Consider the following 13,500-nt stretch of genomic DNA (forward strand, 5'->3'; position numbering starts at 1 on the left):
GCTCATTTTCTCCCTTTTCTTTTCTTGTCCACTTGCGGAAATCGCGGCGCCCTAGATGATTTCAATCAATGAGTACAGGGTCGTGTTGTTTGACCTTGTCATCAATACCCATCTTTCATGCTTCATTCCCCTTGCTTTATCTTTACCCCCTCGCAACCGTACTATAGTGCATAGTGTCCGGCTCTCAAATGCTTAATCCATCATTTATCTCACACACAAGATATTCCCACCGGCAACTCCTATCGGAAACCAGCTAACATTACACGTGGTACATGTATGGTAAAGAGGTGAGCGACGCTGGCGTCTAGGAACCTCGGAAACCACGGCTCTCACCACCAGCCCCACGTCCCCGGGGAGCGAAGCCACGGCCCGCCCCTCCTCTAGGTGCACCGCGAGGTGCACCAAAGGCTCCACGGCTACCTCCCCGAGAGAATCCTCCAGGCGCACCACGGCCCCTTGGTGCTCCTCGTCCTCCGAACCCGCCGCGTCCTCCACCCCGTACCCCACGTCCACCGACACCACCGCGTCCCCTTTTCTTAACTATTACAGATTAAACAGGGCGCTGATGTTTTTATATGAAATATGACCTACCTTCTCCGGCTACTTTGGGTTTTGGCAAGAAGCGGTCAAGCGGTAGCAGCTTGTCCGGTCCAATGTAAACCTTGTCCCCCTTTTTGAAGCTGCTCGCGACCATCCCCTCGCCCATCTTCACTGAGAAATAAACCTCATTTATTGGCCCGAGAATTTCATCAACCTTGCCGATGACGGACTTGTTTTGCAGATAGATCGGTGCGTTGAAGTATGGCACCTTCTCCGGCATTGACACAGTGCAGAGCATCTCATCTTCGACGTCGTGTACAAACGTGCCAATTTCTGCCATCTTGCGTCAGTCCAGGAGCAGTGATGATTGACATTATAGAACACACCCAGAACGTGGTCAGGAGGTCCCATATCTCGCTGCTGAAAGCCGCCTCGTCCACCGCTCCACCCACCCCCACCGCCTGGTATCGGGAATTTGAGTGAAACAGTCTCAAGGGAGGGAAATCCACGCACCTCTCCCACCACCTCTGCTGAAACCTCTGCCCCTGTTGTTAAATCCTCTGCTCATAGTGAGTTACTAGTCAAATGGTCGAGGAGTAGCAAAAAGTGGTCGAGAAAAGTGCGGAGCCAAAAAGTCCCTGAAATCCATAACGGGCAGTTCAGTCAGTCTTGTGCACAGAGCGCTCACACACCATTCTCATCGCGCTCAAACGACGATGAACTCGATACTCGCATCGTGGAGGGCACTGGCGACAGTGAGAAATACAGCAACTTTTGTTCCACGCACCTTCTTGGACCCAACAAGGTCTTATGCGACACGACCGCCCGCAGCGAGGATCACTCTCGGGAATCTTGCACCAGCCCCGGGATCAACAAAACAAGTGCGCTCATGATTTTGCTTTCTGTGAAAAGTAGAATATAACTCGTATTTCGCAGAGAAAACGTCTTGGTAGGGGTCAAGGATCGGGAAGAGGAGGGACGTCGACGAAGGGTCACAAGGGTCAGAACGCTCGTTCGGGTGGTCCCCGACCAGGATTCGAGGGTGGTCAGACACCATTGACAAGACGATTCCCCAAGCGTGGATTCCACAATCCGTATGTACCAATATTCAAGCATAGCATGTTTAGTGACTAACGTTGATCAAGTGGTTCTCGTGAATATGCACCCTTAAATTTAGAACGGTTACAGTTCTGGATCGACCAAGGACGTGTAGAAGTGCACGAAGATCGCGCCATCACGGCCACAGAGCTCGTGAAGAGCAGAGTGGTACATCAAATGCACGATGGCGTGAAATTACTAGGAGATGTGCGTATTGCAAAGAAACAGTTGCACCAAACGGCTGATCGATGGTTAGGGTGCCGAATACTTCCACACCGCCATCAACATCATCGTCTCCCGCGCATCGCAAAGTGCTATTAAAGCTATTGAGGGTGCTGGAGGAACTGTGGTGTGCAGGCATTACAATACCCTAGGTTTGCTTGATTTGAAGAAAGGCGATATGAAACACAAGTTGGCTGCTCCCATGCGAGAGAAGGATATCCGTGAGTGTTCTTTTCCTCTGAACAAGGGTGCGTGCTCACCGTAGTCTTCCAAGTTTACTATTCCAACTGGAGAAGAAACCGAGGATATCTGGCCATTCCACCCGAGATCCGCGCGAGAACAGCTTTCTCCGGCTCGCATCTCGACGTCCCCGAGCATCTGCGTGTTGCTCCAAAAGAGCAAAAGCCGCAACCTGTTGATCCAGAAGCTGTCATGGATGCTGCTCAGGCGGCACCGCCGCCTCCAGCGAAGGAACTGGAATCCCAACCTGCTCCATACAGCTAGAAACGATGTATCATCTTCTAGTCTAATACATTGCAGCAATCTAATCTAAGGTCACTCGAGTTCTTCAAAGTCAAAGATCGCGACTTTGGGGATGCCCTCCTCTGTGATGACACCCCGATACATACCAGGTGAGTTCATCGGGAAGAAGTAGTTCCCTGCCAGGTCAACAGCGATGAGCCCACCCATGCCGCCATCCACACGTAGCTCCTCTATCACAGTCTTCGACGCTTTAGCGAGCGGCTGGGCAAGGAACTGCATACGGTGAGCGACCTCCACCGCCGCCGAACGGCGAATGAAGTAGTCGCCATCGCCCGTGCACGAGATCCCCACCCCAGACTTAGCAGTGCCCTTGAACAACTTCCTGAGCTTCCTCCTCACCCACCCGGAAACCTCGAACTCCTCTGCCCAGAACCCAGCGCCCATGACGGGTGTATCCCCAACTCGACCAGGGATCTTGTTCGTCAGCCCGCCCGTACTGGTCGCGGCGGCGATACATCCCCTGCTGTCCAGGGCCACAGCACCCACAGTCCCCTTCGGCATGACCATCATATCCCCTCCTTCACCCTCTCCGTGCTTCCCATGTTCTGGCAGCGGCTCTTCGGGCAAGCCCAATCCTCTCCGATGCTCTCTCCACCGTTTTTCGGTCCAGAAGTAACTCGGGTCCACCAGCTTCGGGCCGCCAAATGCTGCTCCTAGCTCTTCGGCTGCAGGACCAGACATCATGGAGTGCGGTGTTGCTTGGGGGTTGAGATATAGTGCACGGGCCAGCTGGATGGGGTTCTTGGCACGCCGGACGAGGGTGACGCTTATTCCCCTCCTCGTAGGCGGGATCGGGGCGGGGCCAACAGCAGCAGAAGGCGGCTTACTGAGCATGAGGGAGGTCTCGAGCTCGTTCGTCCCCTCGCGGGTGAAGACAGCCCCATGTCCGCAGTTGAACAAGGGGCAGTCTTCCATGAATGACACTGCAGCCGTGACGGCGTCGATCGACTCCCCTCCGGCAGAGAGCACGGCGTGGCCGGCTTTGAGCGCACCGCGTAATGCAATACGATATTTCTCCTGTTCTTCGACTGGGGTGCTGCACTCGCTTTAACAAGGATTGAAAGAGGAGAAAGCAAGGACGTACTCGGTTCGCATCACCCCTGCACCACTGTGGATAACCAGCACTGGCTTGACGCTCTGGGCATGCCTATGCCTCGGCTTGCTCTCGTTGTTCAAGCTCTTCTCGTCCACTGTGCTCGACAAGCTGTGAAAAGAGTGACGCCGCTGCATGGTGGTCGTTTGCTTAGAAGTACCAGATGCCCTCTGTTGAGCTGCTGAAGGACTGATACGTGCACGAGAGCTGGCCATACGGGTTAGATAAGGGATTGCCAAATGAATTCTTACTATTTTCAGTACGGACTAAGTCAGTCCCTTACCGAATCCGACCGACATGACTAGGGCGAACATTGCGCCGATACATATCTGGACATACCAGACTTCTCATGAATATTCATAGACTTCGATGCAATAATCGTGTATTTGAACATTCTGCAGTGATGTTTATACCAATCCGCTCGAATCCCGATGTTGAGGTCTAGTTAGAAAACAATCAATGGCAGGGGCTGCGAAGCCTCGGACGACGAGATCCTTTGTGATCACAACACATTAATACCCAGCACGAGGCAGTAGAGATACATCGCATAGATTGTAGGTGATAACTTAGATATGAACGTTGCCAAAGTGATGAACGCTCGATGGCATGTGGGTCGCGTCGTAAACGCGACGCGCCTGAACCCCTCTGCACCAAACTTAGCGCTCGTCTAACATGAACCAAGTAAGCAATTCAATACTTGACTCTCTCTTCAAAACTAATGATAAGCACAGAGCGTCGTGATAATACCATTCGACGAAAATGAAGTGGATGATGTCGCCCCACGTCCTGTATCATCCAGCAATCCAGATGTAGACTTCGTAGACGGGGCGCTGTTGAGGCTCGACGCCTATAAAGCAGTCTGGTCCAGATGCGCATCTCGAATACGCGTGCGTCTCTGTCTTTTATTATCTAGCTCTCCATTCTGATGTGCGTTACAGGGTATACTAGATAAACTCTATGCACCTGTCGTGCAAGACGTTTCTCGGTTCCTGCTCGACGATCGACCGAGGGACGACTCAGCACTGCAGCTGGAGGTCGAGATCCCCACTGCACTTCTCATCTCCACAGATCAATCGACCATCTCCGTCGCGCTTTGGAAAGCACTTGACCCGCTTCTTTCTGAGGAGAATGATAGCTCTTCAGTTGGGGATGGGGAGCTGGGTTTACCAAGAGGTGTCGTCGTGCGCCTAGCCGCGCGTGCCTGTTCAACTTTGGCATCGACACTCAAGATCGTTACCAAGAGTCTGGCGACACAGCTCGGGCGTTATATCTCAAATAGTACGCAAGATGCAGAAGAAGTAGAGGACATGAGAGGTGTCGCAGCACTGTATCAGAGAGCTTTCGGAGATGCATCCGACAGTACGCGTTCTCTACATCTCCTTGTCTCCTGAACTCTCACTCCCTATCCCAGCGCACAAACCCCACATTATTCTTACTTTAGAGGAAATTGAGTCCTTCGACCCTCTCATCCTACAAGACCTACTCGAACTACTGGCTTACTACGCTCCCCGCTTGCCATTCCGGCTGCTCTTTACCCTCTCGACCACCGCGGGGTACTTGCAGACTGCGATGCCCCGGGCGGCTCTAATTGGCCTGAAGACGGAGTGCTTCCAAGCGCCGACGGGTGAGGTTGTTTCAGAGCACCTTATTCGCGGGGTGAGTTTATCATCTGCCTATTCTCAGCAGGCGCTGATAAGAACTCACAGCTATACTTCGACCCCTCCTTCGAGCCACTCATCGCACTTGGTCCAATTGGCATCCATGCCCTTCGAGAGCTTAGCACACTGTACGCCACCCCGGCTGCGGGCCTCACATCCGCACTGCAAGTGATGCATATGTACCACTTCTACGATCCGCGAGCCGTGCTCTCCCTTCCCGCGTTGGGAGAAAACGAGGGAGATGGAGAGGTCCTATTTGAGGGGAGGGAGAACTGGGCTGATTACGTTCGAGCCGCGCTTTCAGGAAGGGACGAAACGTTATTCGCTCTGGAACCGCAGGGCCGGCTCAAGAGGTCCTACCGGTCTCTCTATCTAGGTGATACTGAAGACCTTGCTGGCCTTGTCGCCGTTGCGAGAGGAAATTTTCATGAGATGACCAGAAGGACGCGGAGTGCTGTGATGGTTCTCCTGGCGATCAGAGAACATTGTGCAACTCTGGGACTGAGGGTGTGGGAGCCAAGGATGCGGACGCTGGATGTGTACCAGGCCGCTTTAGAAGGTCGCCTGAGGGATGTGGTTAATAATGCTGTCACACTCGTGAAGTAAGTTCTGATCCTCCGTGCGTGACCAGTTGTGTTGACCTGCTGTAGGCGCATGGAGTTCCAGCAACTTCAGGACTTGCTCGAAGTACTACATACCACATGTGACGGGTGGCCCCAGCATGTGCGGCGGGAAGAAAAAGAGCTCAGACAGGATATTGTCGTGTTCAAGAATCTTGGTGAGGACGAGGAGGCGTTGGCAGATTTTGGTGTGAAGCTGGAGGAGTATTTTAAGTAAGTACATGGGGTTTAGCTGAACAGCGAGAGATTCTAATCGTGGTCCAGGGCTCGGCTGGTCAAGATGTCTGATCTTGCGTTGTATGATGCTTTGTGTCTGGACGGCGTTGTTGACTATGCCATGGATGTCAGTGAACTCTTCATTCTCATGACTATCGCTGACATCCTCTGAAGCTCATTAACCCAACCGCCCGATCTGGAATCACAGCAGCCCTTATGCAGCCCATGACCTGGCTCGAAGCGAAGCTCGAGCTCCCTGAACACGAGGCAGGGACAACCAAGGCACAAGAAGCGGAGTTGGTCACATATCCGGACGCGAGCATCTTGTTCCTTCGTTCACTTGAGGCTGGGAAGAAGATCAACCTCCTGGACTGGTTTGAGTCGTTTTCCATGGCTGTCGAGAAGGAAGCAGAGCACTTCACAAAGCAGGAGGAAACCCCCTCGCCCAGAAAACGTAGGAGGGCAAAGGTGAATGGCAAGCAGGTCAACGGCCCACGCGCCAGCGGCAAGTCGGCAGAGGAAGAAGCAGAGGAGCGTGAACAAGAACTGCAGGTGCGATTCGTCCGTTCTGTCCAAGAGCTGGAATACGTGGGAATTTTGAAGCATTCCGCTCGCAGAACAGATTTCGCTGTTCGGACACTTTTTGAGACTGTTGATTGAATATGTTGGCTTGGACATTGTTACCGTCAAATGTCCAAATAATTCATTGGGTGTACTGTATGTCAATCGTGGAGGGTATGCTGCAAAGCGACCATCATCCAGGACAACCATCAGCAAGCCCAGATAATATGATTGGAACCTTGTGTATACTACTAATGCATGTCTGAAATACAGAAGTGGCTCATGCCATCTCTACGTCAACACCAGCCGCGCGGTCCATCTCCTCCATGGCTGCCTCATTCGCTGCCTCCGCATCTGCGAACAGTTGGTCCTCGAGAGCAGCAATACGCTCAACCCGCTCACGACGAGCCTCATCAAGCTCCTGATATCTACCCTGCAGGCTCTTTTCCCTCCTTTCGAGTACATCAACTTCTTCCCGCAAGCTCTCAAGCCGGCGAGGGCCGTTGACCCCCTCTTGAGCTGCTAACTGAGAGAAGTTGACTAGGTCACCATGCGTCTTTTGCAAATCCGCAAATCCATCTCCAACCCGCTTTGAAAGAGCTGTGAAGCGAGCTTGATAGCCTCCCAGAGTGACAGTAAGCTTCTTCTCCGCCTTTCCGGCTTTCACACCCTCCTTGTTGAGTTGATCTCGATACGAATCGAGGAGTGCCGACATCCCCTCGATCCGATCAGCGGGAGAAAGGGCATTTTTCTCAACCCATGTCTGTGTCTTGGCATCGAAGCACATCTCTTCCTTGATCTTCGACCATCCTATGTCACGTGTCTCTTTTTCTTCCTCGGCCGAGAGCATGACAACCATGTTCTTGATCTGATCCTCATTCGCACCAGGGAAGCCAAGAGATTCTGCGAATTCATGATGTACTGCCGCTCGGGCCCAAGCTATCGCTTCATCATCGGGTTGAACATATGTTGATCGGGTGCCACCGGCAATTGAGGTGCCGACAACAGGATGAGCCACTGAGTCGTGCTTCATCAACAGGACCATTTCGGTGTCAATGAGCCTTTCCACTGCAGCAGCCTCATTTTCATCCGAGTATTGGGCCATAAGTTGCTTCAGAATCTGAGCAGCATTGACGTTCGGTGGTCTTGGTAAACCTTTCTGAACGACTGTGCTGCGGCGTGCCAAAGCCTTGCGCTCTTCTTCCTCTCTTCGCCTCTTTAGGCGTGCATCTCGTTCCGCGGAATCCTCCTCCCGCACGCTCACGCCATCTTCCGCTTCCTCTTCTTCCTCGTCCTCCGGCATCATGACTTCGAAATCGTTCTTGGGAGCAGGTAGGCTCATGAAGCCTGGTTTCAAGGAACGCTTCGCGGACGTCAGCTGACCGCGGCCAGCGCGGGGTGTCATGCCGTAAACTGAACCATCGTCGGTAATGTTGATGTTCAGGCTGTCACGCATGGGTGTACGAAGTGGAGTCTGACCATAGGCGCTTCCAGCATCGGTCCGAGGGGTGGCAGATACATCGAGAGCACCGTTTTCCCGAGGGGTAGCCAGAGGATTGGGAGTGAAGTTGACCGAACGTCGAGGGGTTGCACCTTCATACCCTGTACCAGGTGCATTTGGTCCGTGCATTGGTGTGTTCTCCTCGCCCAACAGCGGCGTTTGCGTCTGCGTCATGTTGCGCAGGTTCCGTGCTTCGGCCATGATGTTGTCTTCCTGCGGTGCTGTCCGGGGTGTGCGAGCCATTCGAGCCTGGGACAACCCTTCGTATTCCCCTAACAATTGACCACTGGCCTCGTCGCCCTCTCCCGCTACCAGTGCTCTCGCATTTTCGCCCGCCTGACCAATTTTCACGATCTGTTCCAACTCTGCCTCTCCAACCTGGGCCGAGGGTAGAACGAGTTGCCGTCTCTTGGAAATTTGCTCCGCTTCTTTCAGCTTCTGGATTTGTGCATCGCGGGCCGCAACAAATTGTGTCTGGTGCTGAGGGGTGCCTTTCTTTTCTGCGTCCCTGCGTTGTCGCTTTTTACGCTCTGCCTCTTCTTCTTCTGGCTTTCGCTTGCCTTCCAGCCGTCGGAGGGACTGTCCAACAGGCGCAGCGTACGTCTTTGATTGCTCCTCAGAGGTATCGTAGAATCCAGCAGCAGGCTGCTTTTCGAACGGGATGTCGGCGTTATAGTCCATGCCCTTCTTCTTCGATTTGAGCCGCATGATGATGCCAGCCGCCTTCAGCTCACGCTTTTTCTGGAGCATAGCCAATCGGCGTGCCTCCTCCAACTGACGCTCACGAGCCTTTCGCTTCGCCTTCTTGCCCTGTGTGTTGGCAAGACGCGCCCGAGCCTCCGAGAGCATTTCCTTCTCATCCTCGTCCATGTCGATGGGATCGGGTCGAGCAGGTTTCGTCTCCGGATCAGGATCGATCTCACCAGGCCGGAGTTTCCTGATATCTTCAGCAGGCCCTGCTTCCGCACCAGGTCCAGCAAGCCCAAGCTCCTCATTCTCCCGCGCCTCTGCCTCATCAAGCAACTTCTGGTACCTTTCTAAGCACTGGGTGGCAGTACGACCAACGATGGGGGCGATCGTACGCCATTGTGTGGGCATGAGCTTGGCGAGGTGAAGGAGCTTCTCGTCTTCTGTCTTGGACCATTCGGTCTTCTTGATAGACGGGTCGAGCCATTCGTACCAGCGTGATTTGCATTGCTTCGGTGTTTTGCGAACCAGAAGAGAAGAAATACGTGCCCTGTCGGGACGGTGAGTAAAGGCTGATGCAGTGGCAATGACTACGCACCATTGGTTCTTCCCGTACTTTGCAATAGCGGCTTTCAGAACCTCGTCCTCGGTGTTCTGCCAAACGCCTATGCACCAAAGTAAGAGAACGTACAATGATATTATATGGAATATCAACTTACCGCCTTTAATGATTGTGCGTACCATGGTGGGTGTGATGAACGATGAGCGCCAACAAAGCAAGCGCAAGTCGCGACAAGCACTGAGTGGCGAAACAATTCATGAATGGGAAGTAATTGAGTTTGACTCCGTTTGAGTCCACGGATACAAACATTAAATAATTATAGTCGGGCGTGTTTTCAACGTCCTTAATGTCGTCCTTCAAACGTTCTTAGGCTCAAGATACTCCTCGAACCCCCTGAGCTTCATTCACCAGTTTCCCTGGAGCTTGTCAAGTCCATAGTGTGCAAAGCTCGTGCACATGGGATAGGTGAAATCGCAGGTAGCTCTGTACCACGACGTCCCATTGGAACCTATGTTGTTTTCGAACACCAGCACTATCTTTATATAATTAACCTCTCAAGCAACTATATGTACATGTAAGTAATTTTTTCATGCGATACAATGTCTGTTCATGCGACGTTTTCAGTCCGGATGAATACAATCGTTCTTCCTTTGGCGACCGCGATCCATGGCCCTTCCCAGCTCCAGTCGATGGCAGAGACACGTTCTCCAGCTGTTGGAAGACGGGGTGTCATCGGTTCTGTACCAACGTCAGATAATGAAACCCACAGCTGATGATCACGCACTATGAGGAAATCTGGTGTCATATATCTTCACTGTGTCTTCGATGCCTACGTCAAAAGATGCAATTGCAAACAAGTGACGATGGACTGGCGACCATCTGTATCGTCCATCAGCACCGAGTGCAAGCGGAGTATATTCGACCCACTTGAAACAGTGGCCTGTCCATGTCGAGACATCCCCAGAGCTCGTCGGTGTAACACCGTATAAACGGTTGAGGTCCCAAACATACCACTTGTGGCCGAATACTGCCCCAACCCTATATTTGTGCGTCGGTATGAATGTGACTCGCCCTTCGCCCTATTGTTCACACTTACACGTCAGGATCATCCGGCTTCCAGTCCGCTGCTCCGCCCTCCCTGCTCAACCTAGTGCCTGCGCAGGTGGCGGCCACCCAAGCTGGAACCGCAAGCTCGATCGAAACATTTTCTGCCCGATTTCCTGTTATGAGGATCTCAAATATTTCTCCGGAAGCCGAGGAGACGAGGACACCAGAAGCAATTCGAGGATGACGTGCCACGGTCAGAAGTCGATGCGATTTACGTATTCGGCTCCACACTGTTGGGCCTTCTTCCAAGTTCCAGATAATACAGCACTTGTCATCTGTTCACAATAAGCAGGGCGTCAAAAAACAGAAATTCTGATACGTACCACTAACGGATGCCAATGCGAGGCCCCCTAAGCCACCGTCTGCTATCGTGCAGAACGCAAGACCGTTAATACGAGCCCTGTGGCCTCCTGCAAGGGGACCGCCAAAAATAACCACAGAAGAGCCAGGTTCGTCACTGGATGCCGACAGAAACCGGATCTGATGGTCAGCACAGGCAGCAGCTAGCCTTCTCGATTCAGCTTGGATAAAATCGGGCTATAAAAGTGTGCGCACTCGATGCCCCAGATCATGTATTCTCCGGTCCCGGCAAATGATCTGTGAGACCAAGCGAGAGAGGTAACTCGGCTGCTTAGGTAAAACGACTTGAAATGTTTGTACGAGATATCGTCAACGTTGGTATCCTAGAATACCTCGTTATAAGAATGGACTCATAGCGTGGCTACTGAGCTCACGCGTATCAGAACATCAACTCGCGCCTCCGTCCCAACAGCTAGGAAGACCCTAGCGGACTCCGGTCCAAAAGCGAGAGCGTAGATGTTGGATGTCCCATCTGTGTACTGCTTCGAACATGGAACTGCTGGTGGTGGTGGATCTGCGCGAACGGAGGATATGATCATATCATCCATTGCATGAGTCGATCGTCTGGAGGGGACGGACGCGCGCGATGGCGGCCTGTGGCGACGACGCGTATTCACCGTCTTCCTATGTCTTCCCGCTGATGCACAGCCACTGGCTTTCCAAACATCCCCTTCCCCGCCGACCGCATGGTCATCGTGACACTGATACTGGCCACTAGACGTCTTCCTGCACTCTACAGTCGGCCAATACGATGTCTATGGCGAAACAAGTCGCGGCGAGCTCTTCTCCAGCAGCTTCACCGGCGTCTGCACCTGCTTCAAGCAAATCATCCAAGAAGAAACGCGGCCAGGAAACCGTGTCAGCAACGAGGTTAAAGGTCATCGTGCGGCGCTTGCCACCAAACTTGCCCGAAGCGGTCTTCTGGAAGAGTGTTGAACCATGGGTCAATGAGGAAAACACTACTTGGAGGATATTCTATTCCGGAAAGATCAAGCCGAAGTGAGTACCTTCGTGGACTTACTCGTAATGCTGTTGATGATGCGGTAGGCTGGAAAACGAGAACGTCCCATCTCGAGCTTATATTATGTTCAAGACGCCAGAACAAGTCGCCCAATTTAGTAGTGCATACAATGGACATGCTTTTAGGGACAAGCAGGGTGGGTTCTGGGAATGTACTACTCGAGCGACTAACTGAGGGCGGCTCTGTTAGGACGCGAGTCGCAGGCCGTTGTCGAATTTGCGCCGTACCAGAAAGTACCTATCACAAATGTCAAACCTGATGTGCGGCAGGGTACCATTGATCAAGGTGAGCTAAAATAAGGTGTATGCAGGATGTGACGCTAACAACGTCCCAGATCCAGATTTCATGTCTTTCATGACCAACCTCAATGCGCCTGTCGAATACGAATCATTAGCCAGTTTAGAGAAGGGCGTTTCTCAGGGTATGGCATTTCGAACCCTTGGATTTTCTATCTACTTATGATGTCCGGTAGCCCCAGCGCTAGAACCTGTGATTGCTCCCTTGATCGAGGCGCTGATACAGCAGAAGAAAGCGACCAAGGGAGCGAAGGCGGCGGCGAAAGCAGCCGCAGCCCAAGCGCCAACCGTCGCAAGCCGTCAAGCGGCAGCCGTCGCCTCTCAACAAGCGGCGATGCAGGCTGCCGCAGAGGAGAAAGCGGTTTACTCCCGTAAGCTACCTGGCGAGGCCGGTCCCTCAGTCGAACCACCACCTCCCAAGCCAAAGAAAGGCAAGCAGGCCTCGGAACCTCAGCCCACCGGCGATGACACCGCACGAAAGCGACCTGTAGTAGGCGCAAACCGACAGTTTGACGCCGCTTTGGGTGCAGCAACAGGCGGTCGTGCGCAGCCAAGGACCCAGGAAAAACCCTCTGCTGCGACTCAAGCCTCTACAGCCGCAAGTACTCCCGCTCAGCCGGCAGCTCAACCCGCCCCGGGCAAGGGCAAGACAAGACGAGGTAAAGGCGGTGGGCAAGCGCCCCAAGCAACTGGAGGACCGTCTCAATCTCAAGGTGCCCCTCAAAGTCGCGCGGATGCTGGACAGGGAGGTCGTGGTCGTGGGCGCGGGCGCGGGGCTCCGCCGCCGCCTCAAGTTCAGCCTGGTATGATCCAGATCGCCAGTCGACCAGCCGCGAATGCACCTATCTCGAGGATCGATATGCAGCCGCCAAATCAGGTCATATACAGCTCCACTCCGGGGGAGGGTGCAGGTGGTGATGGAAGGCCTGTAAGGAATGCTGTCGCAGCCCAGATGATCGACAAGTTGAGGACGGGAGGCGGAGGACGTGGAAGGGGACGCGGTTCTCCAGGTCGAGGTGGTGCTTCTGGCGCTCTACCTGGCTGAGCCAATTTTATGAATGCCCAGTATAGAGGACTTTTTACTTGCATGTTTGAGTATTTTCAATGTTATGAAGTGGATGAATTAACAGGCATATCACCGAGAACGTGATTATTTCGCACGTGTTGCCCTGAGAAGAGCCCTGATCCCTTGATGTCCCTTCTCAGGATCTTCACTGTTCCAGCACACACAATTCCGCTCTCATCTGAGAACCATCTGTCTACTGCTCTCTCACTACGCCCTTCCATGCAAGACAGATAACAATCAATGTCTGTTCAGCATGACCAGGAGCCGCTACAAGTCTTCTGGCCTCTGGACGAGCCTTCCTCGAAGGGATCCATCCAAGCGCCGTTCTACGGCTGGCGATGCAGCGACA

General features: G+C 53.1%; 7 protein-coding genes across 7 annotated transcripts; 3 read left to right on the top strand and 4 right to left on the bottom strand.

Annotated features, from left to right (window-relative positions):
- Nucleotides 1-243: 243 nt before the first annotated feature.
- Nucleotides 244-1,132, bottom strand: DACRYDRAFT_74822 (Gar1-domain-containing protein). Its single transcript, XM_040776088.1, has 4 exons — nt 1,054-1,132; nt 927-1,001; nt 592-873; nt 244-540 (listed from the first exon to the last, which is right to left on the bottom strand). The coding sequence occupies exons 1-4, from the start codon at nt 1,106-1,108 to the stop codon at nt 305-307; spliced, it is 648 nt and encodes a 215-aa protein (XP_040632468.1). The 5' UTR covers nt 1,109-1,132; the 3' UTR covers nt 244-304.
- Nucleotides 1,133-1,221: 89 nt separating this feature from the next.
- Nucleotides 1,222-2,382, top strand: DACRYDRAFT_113653 (ribosomal protein L15). The gene is made up of 5 exons (XM_040769672.1): nt 1,222-1,421; nt 1,477-1,634; nt 1,686-1,845; nt 1,895-2,081; nt 2,135-2,382. Exons 1-5 carry the CDS (start codon nt 1,257-1,259, stop codon nt 2,362-2,364), a joined length of 900 nt encoding a protein of 299 aa, XP_040632469.1. The 5' UTR covers nt 1,222-1,256; the 3' UTR covers nt 2,365-2,382.
- A 33-nt stretch (nt 2,383-2,415) lies between these two features.
- On the bottom strand, nt 2,416-3,703 carry DACRYDRAFT_74830 (N-terminal nucleophile aminohydrolase; the record flags this gene model as incomplete). Its single annotated transcript, XM_040776089.1, has 2 exons — nt 3,488-3,703; nt 2,416-3,439 (listed from the first exon to the last, which is right to left on the bottom strand). Exons 1-2 carry the CDS (start codon nt 3,631-3,633, stop codon nt 2,416-2,418), a joined length of 1,170 nt encoding a protein of 389 aa, XP_040632470.1. The 5' UTR covers nt 3,634-3,703.
- Nucleotides 3,704-4,168: 465 nt separating this feature from the next.
- On the top strand, nt 4,169-6,650 carry DACRYDRAFT_13546 (uncharacterized protein; the record flags this gene model as incomplete). The annotated part of the gene is made up of 8 exons (XM_040770987.1): nt 4,169-4,177; nt 4,228-4,383; nt 4,435-4,855; nt 4,908-5,152; nt 5,203-5,756; nt 5,805-5,987; nt 6,039-6,117; nt 6,165-6,650. The coding sequence occupies 8 exons, from the start codon at nt 4,169-4,171 to the stop codon at nt 6,648-6,650; spliced, it is 2,133 nt and encodes a 710-aa protein (XP_040632471.1).
- Nucleotides 6,651-6,781: 131 nt separating this feature from the next.
- DACRYDRAFT_20015 (uncharacterized protein) lies at nt 6,782-9,502 on the bottom strand. Its single transcript, XM_040771763.1, has 3 exons — nt 9,459-9,502; nt 9,338-9,404; nt 6,782-9,289 (listed from the first exon to the last, which is right to left on the bottom strand). The coding sequence occupies exons 1-3, from the start codon at nt 9,481-9,483 to the stop codon at nt 6,832-6,834; spliced, it is 2,550 nt and encodes an 849-aa protein (XP_040632472.1). The 5' UTR covers nt 9,484-9,502; the 3' UTR covers nt 6,782-6,831.
- A 490-nt stretch (nt 9,503-9,992) lies between these two features.
- DACRYDRAFT_20018 (uncharacterized protein) lies at nt 9,993-11,072 on the bottom strand. Its single transcript, XM_040771764.1, has 3 exons — nt 10,905-11,072; nt 10,405-10,857; nt 9,993-10,347 (listed from the first exon to the last, which is right to left on the bottom strand). The coding sequence occupies exons 2-3, from the start codon at nt 10,408-10,410 to the stop codon at nt 10,078-10,080; spliced, it is 276 nt and encodes a 91-aa protein (XP_040632473.1). The 5' UTR covers nt 10,411-10,857; nt 10,905-11,072; the 3' UTR covers nt 9,993-10,077.
- Nucleotides 11,073-11,519: 447 nt separating this feature from the next.
- DACRYDRAFT_104067 (uncharacterized protein) lies at nt 11,520-13,130 on the top strand (the record flags this gene model as incomplete). Its single annotated transcript, XM_040767873.1, has 5 exons — nt 11,520-11,767; nt 11,816-11,925; nt 11,979-12,074; nt 12,124-12,210; nt 12,262-13,130. 5 exons carry the CDS (start codon nt 11,520-11,522, stop codon nt 13,128-13,130), a joined length of 1,410 nt encoding a protein of 469 aa, XP_040632474.1.
- Nucleotides 13,131-13,500: the final 370 nt, after the last annotated feature.

The sequence above is a fragment of the Dacryopinax primogenitus genome, assembly GCF_000292625.1.
Source record: "Dacryopinax primogenitus strain DJM-731 SS1 chromosome Unknown DACRYscaffold_2, whole genome shotgun sequence".
NCBI lineage: Eukaryota > Fungi > Basidiomycota > Dacrymycetes > Dacrymycetales > Dacrymycetaceae > Dacryopinax > Dacryopinax primogenitus.

Excerpts from the sequence above, each read along its gene's own strand:
- DACRYDRAFT_74822 (XM_040776088.1), bottom strand. The coding sequence starts at position 1,108 with ATGAGCAGAGGATTTAACAACAGGGGCAGAGGTTTCAGCAGAGGTGGT. Across the intron at positions 1,002-1,053 it reads CAGCAGAGGTGGTGGGAGAG|GCGGTGGGGGTGGGTGGAGC; the intron begins GTGCGTGGATTT and ends TCCCGATACCAG. Across the intron at positions 541-591 it reads ACCCAAAGTAGCCGGAGAAG|TTAAGAAAAGGGGACGCGGT; the intron begins GTAGGTCATATT and ends AATCTGTAATAG.
- DACRYDRAFT_20015 (XM_040771763.1), bottom strand. The coding sequence starts at position 9,483 with ATGGTACGCACAATCATTAAAGGCG. Across the intron at positions 9,405-9,458 it reads ACGCACAATCATTAAAGGCG|GCGTTTGGCAGAACACCGAG; the intron begins GTAAGTTGATAT and ends TTTGGTGCATAG. Across the intron at positions 9,290-9,337 it reads AAGTACGGGAAGAACCAATG|GGCACGTATTTCTTCTCTTC; the intron begins GTGCGTAGTCAT and ends CCGTCCCGACAG.
- DACRYDRAFT_113653 (XM_040769672.1), top strand. The coding sequence starts at position 1,257 with ATGAACTCGATACTCGCATCGTGGAGGGCACTGGCGACAGTGAGAAAT. Across the intron at positions 1,422-1,476 it reads CCCCGGGATCAACAAAACAA|AGAAAACGTCTTGGTAGGGG; the intron begins GTGCGCTCATGA and ends CGTATTTCGCAG. Across the intron at positions 1,635-1,685 it reads AAGCGTGGATTCCACAATCC|TGGTTCTCGTGAATATGCAC; the intron begins GTATGTACCAAT and ends ACGTTGATCAAG.